Source organism: Chaetodon auriga, chromosome 6, assembly GCF_051107435.1.
Source record: "Chaetodon auriga isolate fChaAug3 chromosome 6, fChaAug3.hap1, whole genome shotgun sequence".
In the NCBI taxonomy this organism is placed as follows: Eukaryota; Metazoa; Chordata; class Actinopteri; order Chaetodontiformes; family Chaetodontidae; genus Chaetodon; species Chaetodon auriga.
This window is the reverse complement of record NC_135079.1, coordinates 19,756,031-19,773,005: the sequence shown is the minus strand read 5'-3', so window position 1 is coordinate 19,773,005 and position 16,975 is coordinate 19,756,031. Positions and strand designations below refer to the sequence as shown.

Genomic DNA, 16,975 nt, shown 5'->3' with positions numbered 1-16,975 from the left:
TCTGTGTTTCACTTTAATTTCCAGCAGAGGTGTTCCAGTCGTCTCCCTCGTTCCACCCGGACTGAAGAGGCTGTAGGAAAACCTGCTGCTGCTACACAGCTGTGAATGACACCTTGTCTGAGCAGCTCACCACCTCAAACTGCTTCCTCTCTTTAGAAAATGACAATCTGGAGCAGCCGCCTAACTCTATCCTTGGAGCTACACGGTCCCGTTCCAGTATCAGTTGTTAAGGCTCCTCGCTTTTGGTAACTTGAGTCCCCTGCTGCTGCACATGAATGAACCTCGCTTCCTCACCTCATGCCTCCTTGCTCAGTCCTGTTCCACATCTACCGTCTCACTCAGTTGTGCTCGGATTGTTAAACGTTAGACCGCTGACAAATAAACCATTTTTCTATGTTTTCAAATTACTTAGATTTCCTTATGTTTACTGAGACTTAGGTCCAGGCGACTCACTCAATGAAACAAGTCCTCCTGGTTTTAAGTATTTTCACAAGTCCAGGAGCTGGACTGGCTGTGATTCACAGTGATATATTTGACATGATCCCCAAATTCCCCAAACATTTTCTCATCTGAATCACTGGAGTTTATGATAAATGACAAGACCCCTTTATTTTGTGTTTTAATCTAAAAGTCTCTTTTTTCCAGGAAATTTCAGATCTTTTAGCAGATCTTTTATTATGTCTTGCTTTGACAGTCTTGATTTTTGGTGATTTTAAGATATATATGCTGCCCCTCTGATTCCTCTTTTATGGACTATTTTATAGACTTTGTGAAATCTTTTAATCCAGTCAGTTGAGGGTCAGTTTCGCTTAAAGGGACACACACTGGACATTTTCCTCTCCTCTGGTTTTATTCTCAAAAGTGTTGATCTTTGTGGGGCCAGGTTTGTGTTCCTGACCACAAAGCCAGATCCTCTTATTTTACCAACATCATTGCAGCAAACCATCGTAACCCCAGACTTGTTTTCATAACCATCTTATTCATCATGAACCTTCTTCCATCAACTGTGAGCAATTTTTAGCCATTCTTTACAAAGTAAATACATCTCATTCCAGTAAAACTGAAAGCTGTTCTTGAACCATTTATGCATGGTTTTGGTCTTCTTTGAAAGGTGACACTGAATTTTTGTCCACAGCAGAATCACTGCCAAGCTATTGGCATTAAGTAATAGAAGTTTGAACACACTGAAATAGGAGAGTTATTTTTGGGACTTATTAGCTGGAAAACACAATGGGACCACAGCATGAAGCCTTACCCTGTTCCAAGTTCAATTAAAACTAAAAAGAATACCATGGAAAGTGATTTTTTTTATTTTTTCTCTAATGGTATATCTCAGAAAAAGGCAATTTATTATATTTATTGACACAAATAACTATTTATCTTGATGAAATATAAACTTTGGCCTGTATATTCATATTTAAGGTATCTATACCTACATTTTGGCAATATACCTTTATATTGAGGCCATTTACAATATATATCACTTCAAAACTGTGCACAATATCCATTGTAGTGCTGAATTCCTTGGTTTGATGTGATTGGAGCTGTTAATAACCAATCAATTGTATATCGGCCTGTTCAGAATTTCATTGGCCATTCAAAGTGTCAGTCATCTGCAACATTGGTTGGGATTGGCTTGATCTTCACACAGAAGAAGAGAAGGCGGCCCTTCTGCTCAGCTCAGACTGCTATTGGTCACTCTGGTTTTAGGCTTCATATGACAGATCGTGATTGGTCGAGGTACCATTTGAAACCTGAGCCTCTATGTTATTAACAGGAAACAAGATGGCGGCCATCTGTATATGCTTCTGGAAATTGTAATGGGGAAAGCACATCACCTGCTAATTTGAAAGGAGAAAACATCTTTCTGTGGATTATTATCATGTTTTGGACTAAATATTTTTTACTGCAGTGGATCGTCTGGATCTTTTTCAATGTTACCACACTGTTTTTGTTGGAGTGTTTTTGATCTGTGGATAACTGAGAGACATAATTGGTGAGTTGCCTCCATGTTGCCTCACTTTTAAAAATAGTTGTTTGTCTGCTGTTGGTGTTTACTGTACCTCCTGTTGAGAAATGGTTTGCATCAGTTCATTCAAGAGAATCTTCGGGGGTTTAATATGAGTAGAAATGTGATCTTAGGGCTTGAGTCAATATACGGGAAGTATAATAAACAGCATTAACTTCTCCTACAGCCCCCCGGTGGACCAATGGAATGTAAGAGATATCAAAATCCAGATGGGTCGTGTCACTGGTAACTCTTCTCCACACTGTGACCCCTTTTACACAGAGGATGCTCCATCCTAGGTCCTCTGTTATTTTCTGTATGTATGCTGCCACTGGGACATATCATGCATAAATCCAAAATTCAATACCATTGTTATGGGGATGTCACATAAATGTATGCTCCATTTAACCAGTGGAGAAGACAGTTTTCATCAGTTATGAGTGTCGGATATCCCAAAATTGAAAACGATATCATTTCTGGTCCTTCAAAGTCCATCCCTAGTTTACAAAACATTTTGGGTCCCTGTCTGCCAACGTCAAACTTGCATCCAGAAACATGGGTGGAGGACTTAACAGTGGCCTTTCATTTAAAAAACAAGTTACTAAAGCTGTTCAGTTAAGTTTTTATCAACTGAGGCGCATCTCCCCCCCAAAAAAGGTCTTTTCTCTCTTGACCTAATCTTGAGAACATCATACATGCTTTTAATTGATCTCCATTAGATTACTGTTATTCATCATATTCAGGCCAAAAAATGATCTCACACCTTCAGTTGGTACAAAATGCAGCTGCTCGACTTTAGACAAATACTACAAGACCAGTAAGTTCTCAAAATTATTTCACAATTTTACAGATTACCTTTAAAACACTTATTTCTCACAAGTATACTGCTGAAGTTCAGCTCCCCTATAAGCCAGAGCACATCCTGGGGTCCTCAGGCAAGGATCTAGGTATCAAATATATATATTATAGCAAGAGAAGGACATGCTTAGCAAGCTACAGGGCTGGTACAGATGTCAGGGGGAGACATTTTTATACACTCAAGTTGCATTAAGCTTTTTTTGTTTTTTAAGCAGAGTCTGGTGATAATACTTTGTGGATTAATCACTACAAACATTTCACAACTGTTATATATAGTATGATTGTGAAGCTCACTGATTAGTGTTAGATTGTGTAATTTCCACTAGTGTCCTATAGTGGGCAGTATTAACCAAAGAAGTGAAAGTCTGAAATTTCAGATGAAGAACAGAATATGCTGTTTTCACCAAAGGAAATTCCAAAGTTGATTGAGTTTTATCTCATCACTCACTGGATTTTCCTGACATGAGTGCCTGCTGGGGGACCCCTCTCTGGAATGGAGCATGACTGAAATCTGTCATTTTCAGTATGTCTGGACTGCTGTCTATGCACAATGTCGAGCCAAAAACCACAATTCAATCCTTTTTACTTTATTTGAAACAGGTAGCAGTACATGTAAAAGAAAGATAGAACTGATCAAAGAAAGCAAAGTGTGTCTTTCTGTTGTAAATGTGCTTTCACCCCATTTTACTGTCTAAAACACAACACCCAGATTGTTAGGCAGATGTCCAGACACTGAAGCAAGGAATTTTGTCAAAAAATTCAAAATACCAGCAACAGTGTCTGCATATATGTTGGTATCCAGCTCCTTGTAAACATGATTCTACTATTGTCCACGTTTCTGATTGATTGTAGATAGAACTTGACTCGTCAGCATCTCGGCCATTCATTTCTGTGCTCACCAAGTTTTCCTCTACAGGAGGACACGCCTAAAAAAAATAAAATACACCTAATTCGAAGCTGTTAATGCACCTTCACACATGACAGAGAATGATCAGAGACCTGGATCAGGTGATCACATGCCACTGTATTCTGTTTTCTACCATGAGCTAGAACCTGATCATACTGGAGGTACCAGTATTCATGTAAGTACACTCATAGTTTGCTGCATCTAATTCACAAGATGTTCTTTTAAGTTACCTGAAGGCCACCATAGATTCTCCTACACACGTTGAAAGGTAGGGGTGAGGGGACGGGTATTCAGTTGGTTGTAGTCTGCAACTGCACCACCAGATGCCACTAAATCCTACACGCTGTCAATGTATTATTTCAATGTATTGTTGATAGTTTCGTTTTATGAAAAGCTAACAGCTCATTGGGGAAATATCAGAAAAGCTCCTTTTCATTTCAGCCAGCTGATGAGGCACGTTTGTGTTCATGTTTGATTGACAGCAACGGTGTTTTTAGTGGTATTGAAGAATACGGACCATACCAGCATCCCACTGGTCCCAAGTGACATTTTCAGGAATGTTCACGTGGTATTTGATAAGCCACAGCAATTTGGCCGTGGAGCCAGCAAAGTGACGTTAGCAGTGCACTTTTCCCCTGTGAATGTTTGTTTAGTGGCTTGTTCAACAAGCAACGGTGCATAAACTAATGTGGGTTGCTCAGAGTCTGTGGCTCTTGTGTAGCACTAAATGTATACTATTTATGCAAGATTTGATTACCTGTATTGAAATAAAGTCAGCAGTCGGTTTACGTAGGACTTGCTTCATGGCCAGTATGGACCAGAGGTATGATGATAGCTAAAGATAACTGTCAACACAATAATATATATATATGGCCATGTGAGTATTGGTTTGGCATGGAACGTAAAAAACCTGAACACACCCAGACAGAAGGTCCACAGGTGTACACAACTCAATGCACACGATTTTGATTTTGCAATTCAAAAACTAAATTAAAATTAATTTCAAAATGTGATTTAAGATGTTGCATTATGTATTTTTCAAGTGTTCAAAGTGTCCATTAAGAGAAGGTAGAGACAACATTGAGTTGCTGAAAAGATTTTTATTGGGTTCCTAGATCTCAGACAAAGGTGGATGTTACCGAAGCAGCATCACCCTGGTATACTATCTTTGTTAATGTAAATGAATGCAGAAATGATTGGTTTGGTAGGCCTGGTGTGGTCATTGATGCCCGCTACCATGGGATTCTCTTGCCCTCCCAGTCCAGAAGCAGCCCACTGTCTTTGTTGCTGAGTGATGGCATCACATTCATCATGCCATCTACACTCTCGAAGGTGGACAACTGACCCTGGAAACAAACACAAGAAAGAGGAAAGTCAATACAAATACAAATACAGAGCATAAATAAATAGCATACATAAATACAGGGGCATCACAGTGGGGAGAATAATGGTAGTCTAATACAGTCTAATATATGGAAGGCCAAGAAGCTCCAAAGGAAAAGTTAAAACATTTGAAATATGTTAAAACATTGATCATCATAGATTTTTAGTTAATCGGTGCACAGGATGGGAACAAAAACTGATTTGTCTCTGAATATGATTATTATTCTGATGCTGTTGTTGTATGTTGTATAAACATTTCTGATCACCCTAATAACCACTACACATGCATGTGTTTAGTTGTTCTTGTGCATATGCAAATTCTGTTTATGTATTAATAAAGGAATAAGGCCCACTGTGCAGGAGTACACCCCTCCCCAAATATATCAATTGTTCATTCATTTCTAGTTGTTGTATAGCATTAAGTGAACTACAGTAGAGGTTTCCTGTGACCCACTGATGTTGACTAACTTGTATAACCCACAGAAAATGGTTGCTATGGTAGTGACAGAGTTAATGTGAATCATCACAGCAAACAGAGGGGTTTGTCAACCTTTGCGGCTCTCTTACTCCCTTTTTAGGTTGGCTAGTTACTTAGAAAACAGCTGTATGACTGATTGTTTAAAGGGCTGACAGGAGACAGGAGGAGGACATTGAGTAAGTTCAGTATTTCTGTCTGAAATGTTGTTGTGACGTAGAAAGTACCATCAAATGGAAGTACTCAGGTAAAAGTCAAGTACCTCAAAATTGTACTTCAGTACAGTACTTAAGTAAATGCACTCAAACAGCAAATTAGCTTTTTTGCTCATACACACATACCTTTACCATTTAAAAGACCAACAGCAATGCTCTCTGAACTCTCCATCACCTCACCTCTTCTCCTCCCATGTCAGTGCGGACCCAGCCAGGGTGGAGTGCTGTCACCAGTATGTTGTCTTTCTTGAAGTCCAGAGCTTGACAGCAAGTCAGCATGTTCAAACCTGCCTGGTGAGCCGCAGGAAGGACAAATGAGTTAAATAGCATCAGATTTTATATTAAATAGGAGAATGGAATCTGCATTAAATTCACCTCCCTTTGAAAAGAGAAAGTTCAAGGCTAAGAGACACCTTTTTATGACCTGACAGAGCTACTCATGGACGTGTCCTTATCCAACACAAGTTTAGTACATTACCACACTGTCAAACAAAAACCAGGATACAGCCATTAGGACTTTGAGATTTTTAAAATGTGATGACACTCATTGGCAGCAACACCTCCCTGATGGGCAAAATCGTAAAGTCTGCCAAAATCAGACTGTTTGAGCAGTCAGTATTGTCATCTGATCCAATGAGTGAACCAACGAACACTCTTGGACGCTCCACACTGTATTATAATGAATTAGTTTTTATTCTAATAGTGTTCAGTGTTTCCCCAACCAGACTAAAATCCACGATGTGTGTTCCATATGTCCCTAGTTTTAATAGCCTGAGGAGTTTATAAATGCAGACAGGACCCAGAATTGGGTCACTGTCTTCCACAGAAAAACAAAACAAAAAAAATGACAGCGCATATGAAGGTTTGACACCCAGTTGTCATCTGTAAAGGTCTTCTCCCACCAGTCTCGATCAATCTGGGATCTCATGTGGACACCGGAGACACATATTAATACCAGCTACAAATGTAATCAGGTTAAATCATATCTGACCACAATCTGGATTTTAATGCAATATGTAAAGGCGGTCATGTCAAAGTATGATCCTATCAAGTTTATATTTCATCAATACTTCTGTATTTCGTCTTCCTTCACTCTGGGCCAGAGGTTTATGTCCTGTATACAGCTGTCATAGAATCCAGCTTTCTCATTGTTACATAACAATGAATGAATGAATGATTTTAGAAAAGACCTGCCAAACACATGTGTAATTCATGATATGACAAATGGCTACTTTCCATGTAGGCGTTTCCGTTCCAGGTCACAGACGCTTACATGTGTGCATGATGTACCCAGACCAGTGGAATAAAGCCAACATTCATGTAATTAGTTACACCTGTGTTTGTCCTTCTGTGTGCTAAAAGTTAATATCAGAAAAATACTCTAACTAGCTGAGTGTCATCAGCATATTAATCAGTGCTGTGAGTGTGGATAAAATGCTCCAAACAGAGTTTGCAGATGGAGAGCAGTAAGGGACCAAGGACAGAGTCTTTTACAGTAATCAGGACAATCCCAAGTCTCTGTAGTCACATATGACTCATGATAAATGTGGGACATTTTCACATTGGTAAGTCTGAACCAAGGTTCATGTGTTTGTGACACTGTATACATTTTTTTGTTTGTGTGTTTTGTTTTTTTTCACATTGTAATTATGCCAGCGAACTAAAAAACCTCAACCTGTAATCGTAAAATGATTACAGGACTGGTGAGGTAGGCGAGGGGTCAAAACCAGATAAGGCAAGCCAAACATTCACACAAATCTGGCAGGGGGCAGGCAAGAATCATAGTCTGACAATGCAGAAGGGCAAAATCCAAAATCACAGGTAGAATAAACACTGGAAAACCCATTAAGAGCAAACAGGCTGGAGAGGCAAGAATCAAAGTCCAACAAAGCATGCAAATCAATATCCAAAGCCACGGGTAGAATAAACACTAGAAAAATCATGACGATCAAACAGACTGGAACATTAGATACACAATGAACTAAGATCAATGGGCAAAAGGAGGGAAAAACACACTTTAACAGACAAGAGAGGGAAGGCAAGTTAGGGACATGTGAAAGTAATCCTAAGCAGGACATAAAACAAAACAAGACTCATGAATGAACTTTCAAAATAAAACAGGAAAAAGACTGCAAGCAAACCCCAGGACCCTCCACATGTTCGACCACCGCTCATTTAGTTTCATTGCATTTTGCTTGCCAGACCTTCCTGTTCTTTTTACACTAGAAATGAACACAACCATGGTTCAACCTTAGTTTGCACTTAGGCCACCTCCTTTTGTTGGACCAAGGTTTGGCTGGTTAGGATCACACTGAAAAGTACAAAAGTCTGGACCAAATGAGGAGGGGGTGAAAGGGCCTGACTGAGAGTTACAATTTTAAAGGCTCTGAACACTCACACCAGTGCTTTCACTTCTTCCTCCTCATTAAACCTTTACTTAGGTAATGTAAGGTCCCCACACTCAATGTACTAATAAGACCTGTGGACCAGTTGCAGATCTGAAACGGCTTTTGCATATTTGAGTATCACTTCTTGTCAGTTTGTGGACCATTTGATATTTGTAACTTCCCTCCTATATGTTTGCAAAATTGTATCCAGTTAATACAGCAGCAGATCTGTAGAATAAAACATTTACAATTACGATGTGGAGTTAGCAGCTACACAAACAGGTGGAGACATTCTTTCAGAAGAACTGATGGAAATACAGTCTGTAGTGGAGGAAGGCTAAAACAAGAGTTCACCTAACAACGGGAGACAACAAGGAGAAGGGTGGCAGTCTGCCTCTGACCAGGAGGTGAGAGACAAAGTTGAGCATCTTTATATAAGTTGTGTTTCAGGATGGGGCATAGTTAACTCCAAGTGAATGTGCTGCGCTTTGCTTGTTCACTTACTGGCTTATACGGCCCATCACTGTGTGATGAAACTATTTACATTTGTAAAACCTTGAAGCTAAGAGCCACAGACAGAATAGGGAAGTCAGAAGGTATTGAGAAACAACATTTCACACATTCTGGTCTTTTCATGGGATTTGTTGACAAATGGAAAAGAGAACAATGCCAGACTAATCTTTTAAAATAATGAGGGCACACCAAGTAAAAAGTTTAGAGAGGGGGGGGGGATGGGGTCTAATATTGGGTTAATTTGACCATAGCTGTGATCCTGAACTCCTGCTTTTTGCGGCTTCTGTATTTATGACCTGAGCTGATAAAGCCAAGTTAGACATCTTAGTCTTCCAGAGAGTAAATTGACAGTACCTTGCTGATCCTATAGGGGTACACCTGTGCCATAGAGAAGGTTTCATTACATTTCTCGATGGATGAGATGATTGAGGACATGTTGATGATGGCTGACCTCCGGCAGGACATTTGATCACCTGAGAGAGAGAGAGAGAGAGAGAGAGAGAGAGAGAGAGAGGACAGGGGCAGTTGTTAAGTTGATCTGCATGATGTTGGCTGAAGCCAGCCAGCTATTTATGAATAGCAATGATTTTTGGGTGGAAGAACTTCAAACAAAACGAAAAAAAGGTGCTGACTTTAAGTCTGTACAACGGAGCAGAATGAAGCAACTCATGTTTTCAGAGGGGCAAGAGGATCAAGTCCAGAGGATATGCTGTTGTATTGTAGGAGTCCATTCGATCCAAGTTTGAAGGGGTGGGAGCAGGAACAGGGTTTGTGGTAATTAATCTGAGCAGTAGGTTGTTGCTGTTGAAAAACAAAGCTTTGTGGTTTGACATAGGTAGCTCAGCATGTGTTGTTTTATTGCTATATGATGTGATATCAGGACAATAAACTAAGTCAAGGATATGGCCCATAGCGTGGGTTGTAAAGTTGACATGTTGTTAACCCACATTCTGCAACATTCAGACCCATAGCAAAACACACTTGGGTTTATTCAAAGTACTACTTTGGCCTGCAAGGAGGAATCCCAGTTCCTGCAACAATCTAACATAGCTCTACTGCAGCTGTTCTGTTGTGCTGTTAGCTGAACTTGTCAAGCCTGCCCCTCCATCTGTACTTAATGCAAAAAATCCATGTGTAATAGTGCAGCATGAGGCAGACACCAAGTGTCCATTGATTCGGTGCTATTTTCAGTTTCCCAACAATGCCTATATCTGAGATACAAATTCCAGTATGACATGACAGAAAACATATTTACCTTTGTCCTCCTCTGCTGCTCTTTGGAGGAGTGGAAGAAACATCTGAAGGTAGAAAGATGGTAGTTTACATTTCATTTTTGGGGTAAATTCTTTCATTCCTTTTAAAAAGTACATGGTGTAACCAGTTGCATGTGCTTAGCTGACCACCATCTGTTCCTGCTGTTGTTATTTCTTTTTGCTTTATTTTGTTTTATGGAATTGTATTGTATTATGGGTTCCTGTTTGATCAGTAACACCTCAGCATTGACACAGATACCTGATGATTGCCAACACCAGATGCGCCTGTAGGTGTCGTCCTTATTTGAACAGTCAATCAGTCAACAGACACTTTCATGATAAGATGCTGTAAGCAATGCAGCGGTTTCCACTTTTCATCATCACAGCATGTGTTTCCATCTGTGTACCTGCAACTGTGTATGCACACAATGAGCGTAGAGAAGAGTAAGACAAACCAACCTTCCCAAGGAGAAATGGTCCGAGCACATTGGTTTCGTATACCTCCATCATTTCCTTTCTCCCGGTGGCAGATAACGGTGCTGGTACGGCTGGTTTGGTGATACCAGCATTGTTTATGAGGAGGTTCAAACCACCAGCCCCAATTTGCTTGCTCACAGCTTGTACAGCAGCCGAGATACTGTCCTCATTTGATACATCTGCAGACAGACAGGCACACAGCCACATGCAGGGTCACTTGACTATCAGAGATCTATATATTAATGTTACCAAATAGAAGGATTGTGTTCACGCAAAAGAACACCTGGCACATTAGAACTGTCAGATGACTATGACTGGTATCAATGAATGAATGCACTGCCATTCAGAAACAACTAGCTAGTTTGACTAGCAAGCAACTAGCTAGTCAAACTAGACTCCTTCTTTCTCTGAGGCTGTGTTCATTTGCTGCTAGGCCCAGTTCTGCTGCCTGCAGTGTAAAAACCAACAGCCGGTGCTCTGAGCTCTCAGTCAGGCCAGGCTCCAGTCAGTTAATAAGGCCACTAGCTGCATAGCTAACAGTCTGGGGAGAGGAGGAGGTCATTGGTGACTTTGAGCAGGTCCATTTCTGTATGGAAATTGTCCGAACAGGTCATCAGAGGTTGGTGTTGAGTTTTGCTTGTGACAACACATACATGTATTTATGAAAGAAAATGGAGATTGGGGATGGGCCAGAAATTACTCCAGAAATCAGAGTTTCTGAGATACCTAAGAGACAGTCCTCAACAAGATTGGATGGAATGGCAACCAGAACAAAAGTGGAGATTGTCATTCTTACCAAACATTGGACAGCTCCTTGGAGGAGACAGGGGAGAACAGAGACAGGGGCTGAGTTCTAAAGGGGAAGGGGCAGATGGGGAGGTGGACACACCAAGAGAGGTGGTCAGGCTGTTGTGGATGGTGTCTATTTTTGTTTGGAAAGAGCTGCACTTGTTAACTGTGATGGAACTGGAGGCATTGTCACTGGGTAGTCTGAAGGTAGTCTGTGTAGGTAAGCCAGATAGCTGAGTGTGTAAAGGAGGCAGTTTTAGTTTCAATGTTAGCTTGCTGATCAAGACAGGACAGGAGGGTGTCGTTACAATGATTGACAAGTTCTGGTGGTTTTCAGACTGTGTTGGAGGGAGGGTGGACGTTTTATTGGCAAGTGAAGCTGAGAGAGCTGAGGGAGAGACACTATAGAGAGGAAACTATGGTTACTATCATTAATAAATTCATTAAGAATTAGACCTTTGCTATTGATGTATTTCATATTGCAGTCTTAGGTGGGCATGGGTGAGGGTGGTGAGGAGCTGCATCGCCTTGTCTGGAATCTACGTGTGAGACTTTTTTCTTCCCTGTAAAATTGTGTCATCTCTGTGGTGAGACAAGTCACAAGCCTAAATGAGGCTACATATAACTGCACAACGGCCGCTGATTTTATCCACTGGAAGGTAACATGATCCAACTTTAGTGAGATAATAGTAGCAGGAATGTAAAAGTGACTTTGGACCCTCTCCAACGTGTTAACAAAGTTCTCCTGCTTTCTGCAGTGCAGTGCCTGCTCTAATTTGTCCTGCAACCACAAAAGCATAGTTTACAGAGGGTGGTCATGCTAACTGCTTTAATACATCTCTATTTGGGTACACCATCTAACTACATTGGTTGGTTAATTGTTAGCCTTTTTTTTTTTTTTTTTCTTGAAAAGCAAATAGATTATTCAAGTGCCCCAGAAATTTTAAGTTATTTAGTAGTTAATATTAAATGTTATTGATTTTAATAGTCAGGTCAAACAGCCTTCATGAGGGGTGGGGAAAGTAGCTGAGGGAGATAGGTAGACGCTTATGTGCTGCTGTATGTGTACCCTGATAACATATGCAGGTTTGTGGAGAATGATTGAGCTTGCAGTTTGGTATTGTGTGCCCATCCTGAGGGGGTGTAATTCCTCTGCAGTGTGGTCTATTTTGGCACATGTCCACACACCTCTTTTTGGCCTTTCAATATTTTGACATGCAACAGGAAATTGTTGTAACTTGAGTGTGCCAAACTCCAAACCTGACATGTTTAACAAAAGTCCTGGCCTTAAGACATCTACACGCCAATAATCTATTCTATTCTCTTCACCTACTGGCAACAAGATGTAAGGCTTGTGTGACAATCATCATTTGATCGACTTTTTTTGTATGGGCAACTCCTCCACGTTTGCTCTGGACTTGATGAAAACCTATTTGGTGTACATGAAAATAAAAACATTTACCAGACATGGCTCCAATCTCTTCATCCATAACATGATTGTTTCTTTTACTCATATCTAAGCAAGTCATGCTAACCTCTTGGACAGACTGTTCATAAAGTGGATATCACCATAAAGTCACTTTGTTTCCAGCTGGTGAGACAGGTTATGCAGGTTGTTTGCCTTTAAGTTCTGAGGTGTATTCACGGGTGAGGATGGGTGGATGAACTGATTACATAAATGAGTTCATAGTCGTTTCATGTGTTCGTGGTGCGACTTGACATTTTAACAATGGACTTAAATTAATATCTGTACTTTTGGTGAAGTTCCCGGTACATCTAAGCTCTAGTCACCTCTGGCGTCCCAGCCATTTAAGACCTCTCAATGGAGTATTGTGGAAAGCAGAAAGTACTAATTCAAGAACATGACACTATTATATAACATGTAATATTTCACTTCAAGTTTATATTCAAGTTAATTCATCTACACATATATAAATGAGAGTGTGTTGTGTTTACCTAGCTTGATTAAGGTGATCTTTCCAGGATGTTGAGTGGCAAGGTTTCTCAGGGTCTGAAAGGAACAGAGTGATATGGAACGTGAAAGAAAAATAAGATCATAGGTGAAGAATGGATGGACAGAGACAGACAGACAGAGAGAGTTCAGAAATACATTACTCATTCACTCACTTCATGGTCGTTTGTGTCTTTACCACATTGTTGGCAATATATTCACAGTATTCTAACAATCAACAGTTGGTGTGTCTTACACTGCAAAAAAAACATCGACATACATCAACAAAAGACAGGACTGAAAAAACTGCTACTGGCACAAATTTGACATTGGTAAGAAAACTTTAATGTGAAAAGAAAAAAAAAACTCTGCAGGGCAACTTGAACTTTAGACAGACCAACATGAGCAGTTTCCCCCTGTGTTCATTAAGGCAGGCTAAGCATGTCCTGGACCTGTCTGTACTGGATCAGCCAATGAACCTGTTATCTGCCACTGACTTGGATATGATGTTGGACTGTTTTAAAGCTACAGTTGTTGCATGAGTTATTTGTGTTTGGTATGTAAATGAGAGTCATGGTAACTTGTTGACCTACACCTAGTCCACATGTAAATGGGTCTTTTTCAAAACAGTTTTTTCTGTGTGCGTCAGCCTTTCATCCACATACAAACACAGTTTTAGGTCACTGAAAATGGACCTTTTGGAAAACTGTGTTTACCGTGTTCCTAAGAAGAGTCTGTGTGAACATCCCACCTCTTGTGGTATTCATGACCTCATGAATTTTCTGGAAGCTCTTATTTCATTAATGTGTGTTTGCTGACATTTTCAGAAATGCCAGAGGCCATGGAACTTTTTGTTCATTATTACTTTGCATTTCCTGCATTACATTACTTGCAAGCTATCTTGCTAAATTGTTGACCTCTGTGCAGACTACATGGCTTGTGACTACAGGGTATGAGCCATCTCCTTTGTCTGATATGTGAGTGTGGGCTGTTATCTCCATTGTTTTTGACAGATGTACACCTTTATCTCCTTTGTCTGACATCAAAGTGGGTGGGTCCTTTGCAGATGATTGCATTCTGTTTTTATTTAGCACTGACACAGCATCTCAGCTTTTGGGGATTTTTTTTGTCATTGAGGTTCTCATTTGTCACTACATGTTGTTGAATTTCCATTGTGCTTACAAACTTCAGCTCATCTGGGAGCAACCCAGTCTCCCAGAACTTCTGTTTATGTACAGCTAATATGCAATAGCAAATTCATTTTCAAACAAATGTTAAAATAAAGTGGAAAGCCACAAAATGTCCATACTGCATCTAACAACAAAATGTAGCCACACCACCTTCCTCAACGTCTGCACAGTTGAACAGTGCAGTACTTTGTGGACAAAACATTGCCATTGCCCACAACCCCTGGAGCAATAAAGCCTCCTTTTGGGGAAAATATATATGAAACATCTTGAATTTTCAGCAAAGTACAGCTATACAACTCATTATTTTAGTACGTCACTCAGAATAAGCATCATATAGCCTTTGGAACAAAGACTAATAAAATAAATTTAGAATGAACTAAATGTATTCAGTGCACAGCATACGGGTTTGAGCTATTAAATTCAAAAATCTATCAGTGTTTGAACAAATAATTTTGGATTCACTCTTATTAATCAACAACCCCTCAGAGATAGATTATGGTCATTAAATGCTGCTTCATAATAAAAAGTACTCCCCCTGTACGTGGGTCCAGAGAGGTATGGACCCTGGGTAGGTGTGTGTTAGCGATGGATCTGAGAACTATGTCAAGTATTCATGTTTGACTGTCTTACCTCAGCCCCGCTTCCTTCTGGCTGTCTGCAGCAGGCATAGATGTGAGCCTCCGCTCCTGTCTTCTCTGCCAGCTGTTTGACCAGCTCCAAACCAATGCCTCTGTTGCTTCCAGTCACTAAAATGTTGCCTCCCAGTTTCTCTGACATGTTGGCTGTCAAAGCTCAGCAGCTGTCTGACTCTCTTGTGACTGTGAGTGATCTTATGTGAAAGCAGGGTGTTGCTGTAATGCTTGTCCTGAGTGCGTCATGCCCTTGATATAGGTGTGTATTGTACAAGAAGGCGGGAACAAGCTTCTCACCTCTCTGTGTGTATAAACATGCCAACTATTCCTTTATATTTGGACAACCTTTACTTTAGTCCTCTAGGTGCATCCTCCTTGTTTGACTTGTAATTCTTTATTTAACTTTTTTATTGAGGGACATTGGTCTGTCAATAAAGATTTATTCAGATCAAAAGCTACCCATCTTCTCACGCCTCATAATGATCCTTTGTTCAAGAGTTAATTTCTCTTGACAGTGCTTGCTTGGCTGACGCTTGCATGCTTACTACAGCAAGATTTCAACAATGTGGTAACTCAGTGTGCAAAGTACTATCTGCGCTCCAAGAGTGGAATCTGATGTCGTCCCACACAGAATGAGTAAATCTATGACGATGTCAAGACTCAGAATATGTGGAAAGTGTGTGGTCAACCGCAGCTGCAGAAATATGAAGTTACCACATTTCCAGAAACTAAAGAATTCTTCTTCTTCCTGTCTTCAGGGCCACTATTTTAAGGACAGCCAAACACTATGTACTGGAGTGTTTCACAACTGGTCAGATAAGGAAACAGCTGTTATGTTTTCAATTCAGATGCTTGGTTGTTGTCATTTACTGTTGGACTAGATCAGCACAGGCGTCGCATATAAATGGACGAAAACAACATACAATTACATGTTATGTGGAAATTTTCATATTCACAATAGTTTAAATGACCATGTATATTGTTAAAAGAACTGCTCATAGAGATGAGCCAACAGATCTCCTCAGTTCTACTGAGCCATTTAGAATCCATTAGCTTCTGGTTTTACAGGGCTAAAATGGATGTGAGCCAAAATTAACTAGAAACATGAAACTCAACTAACTGTTCAAGAAAAATGAGTCCAACTGGCTGGGTGTGGCGCTGAAATTATGCACCAAAAATATATATATATATATTTTTTTTTTTTTAAAAAGGCCACGCCCCTCACACTGTAAGTCCAACTGACTTGAAATTTGAAAAATGTTTGAAAATTAAAATTTGAGACTGAATAGAACTTTTTGAATTATGACTGCGCCAACACACAAATGGGTATACAGCATCGCAGGGCTGAGATACAAATTATTGTTAGAAATGAGCAAGATTAGTTGAAACATGGCTTAAGATGCAGCAAAATGCCCATAACCTCTTAATGATTTGTCCAGTCATCATAAATCTTTGTACGTATCTTCAGGCCATGATTGGAAAGGCCTACAGAAGCAGTTTCAGCCCCACCCATGGGGGTCCACAAATACCAAAAACATATACCTCAAAACCCAGTGGAGAGAATTTCACCAATTTGAGTGTGCAGCCTCTGGGGCAAGTGTTAACCAAACTCTGAAGCAGTATATTGATTGGTGCAAGTGTGTGTTGCCTATCACATATTTGCAGATTACTCATTACATAACTTCGAGCAATCCTGATTAAACCACCTGGAGACAGTGAGTCACAGTTCACCTGAACTTTCCCTTGACATCTGTTATCCCATTGTGCTCCTCTGGAGGGATTTGACTGACTGCATCATTCCCTGTAACAGAGTGGAAAATCTAATTTACTCAAATTTCTTTTTCTGGCATCCACGGGTATTATAGAAATGATAGAGTTAAAACGTTTCCACCCTGAACCGACCAGGGGGATAGAGTGCAGAATGACTGTTACTCATC

At 40.2% G+C, this 16,975-nt stretch overlaps 1 protein-coding gene across 1 annotated transcript; it reads right to left on the bottom strand.

The window, feature by feature from the left end:
* Positions 1 to 4,869: 4,869 nt before the first annotated feature.
* Positions 4,870 to 15,244, bottom strand: LOC143322291 (C-signal-like). Its single transcript, XM_076733402.1, has 7 exons — positions 15,037 to 15,244; positions 13,222 to 13,276; positions 10,459 to 10,655; positions 10,002 to 10,044; positions 9,101 to 9,219; positions 6,027 to 6,137; positions 4,870 to 5,119 (listed from the first exon to the last, which is right to left on the bottom strand). Exons 1-7 carry the CDS (start codon positions 15,181 to 15,183, stop codon positions 5,006 to 5,008), a joined length of 786 nt encoding a protein of 261 aa, XP_076589517.1. The 5' UTR covers positions 15,184 to 15,244; the 3' UTR covers positions 4,870 to 5,005.
* Between the last annotated feature and the right edge of the window lie 1,731 nt (positions 15,245 to 16,975).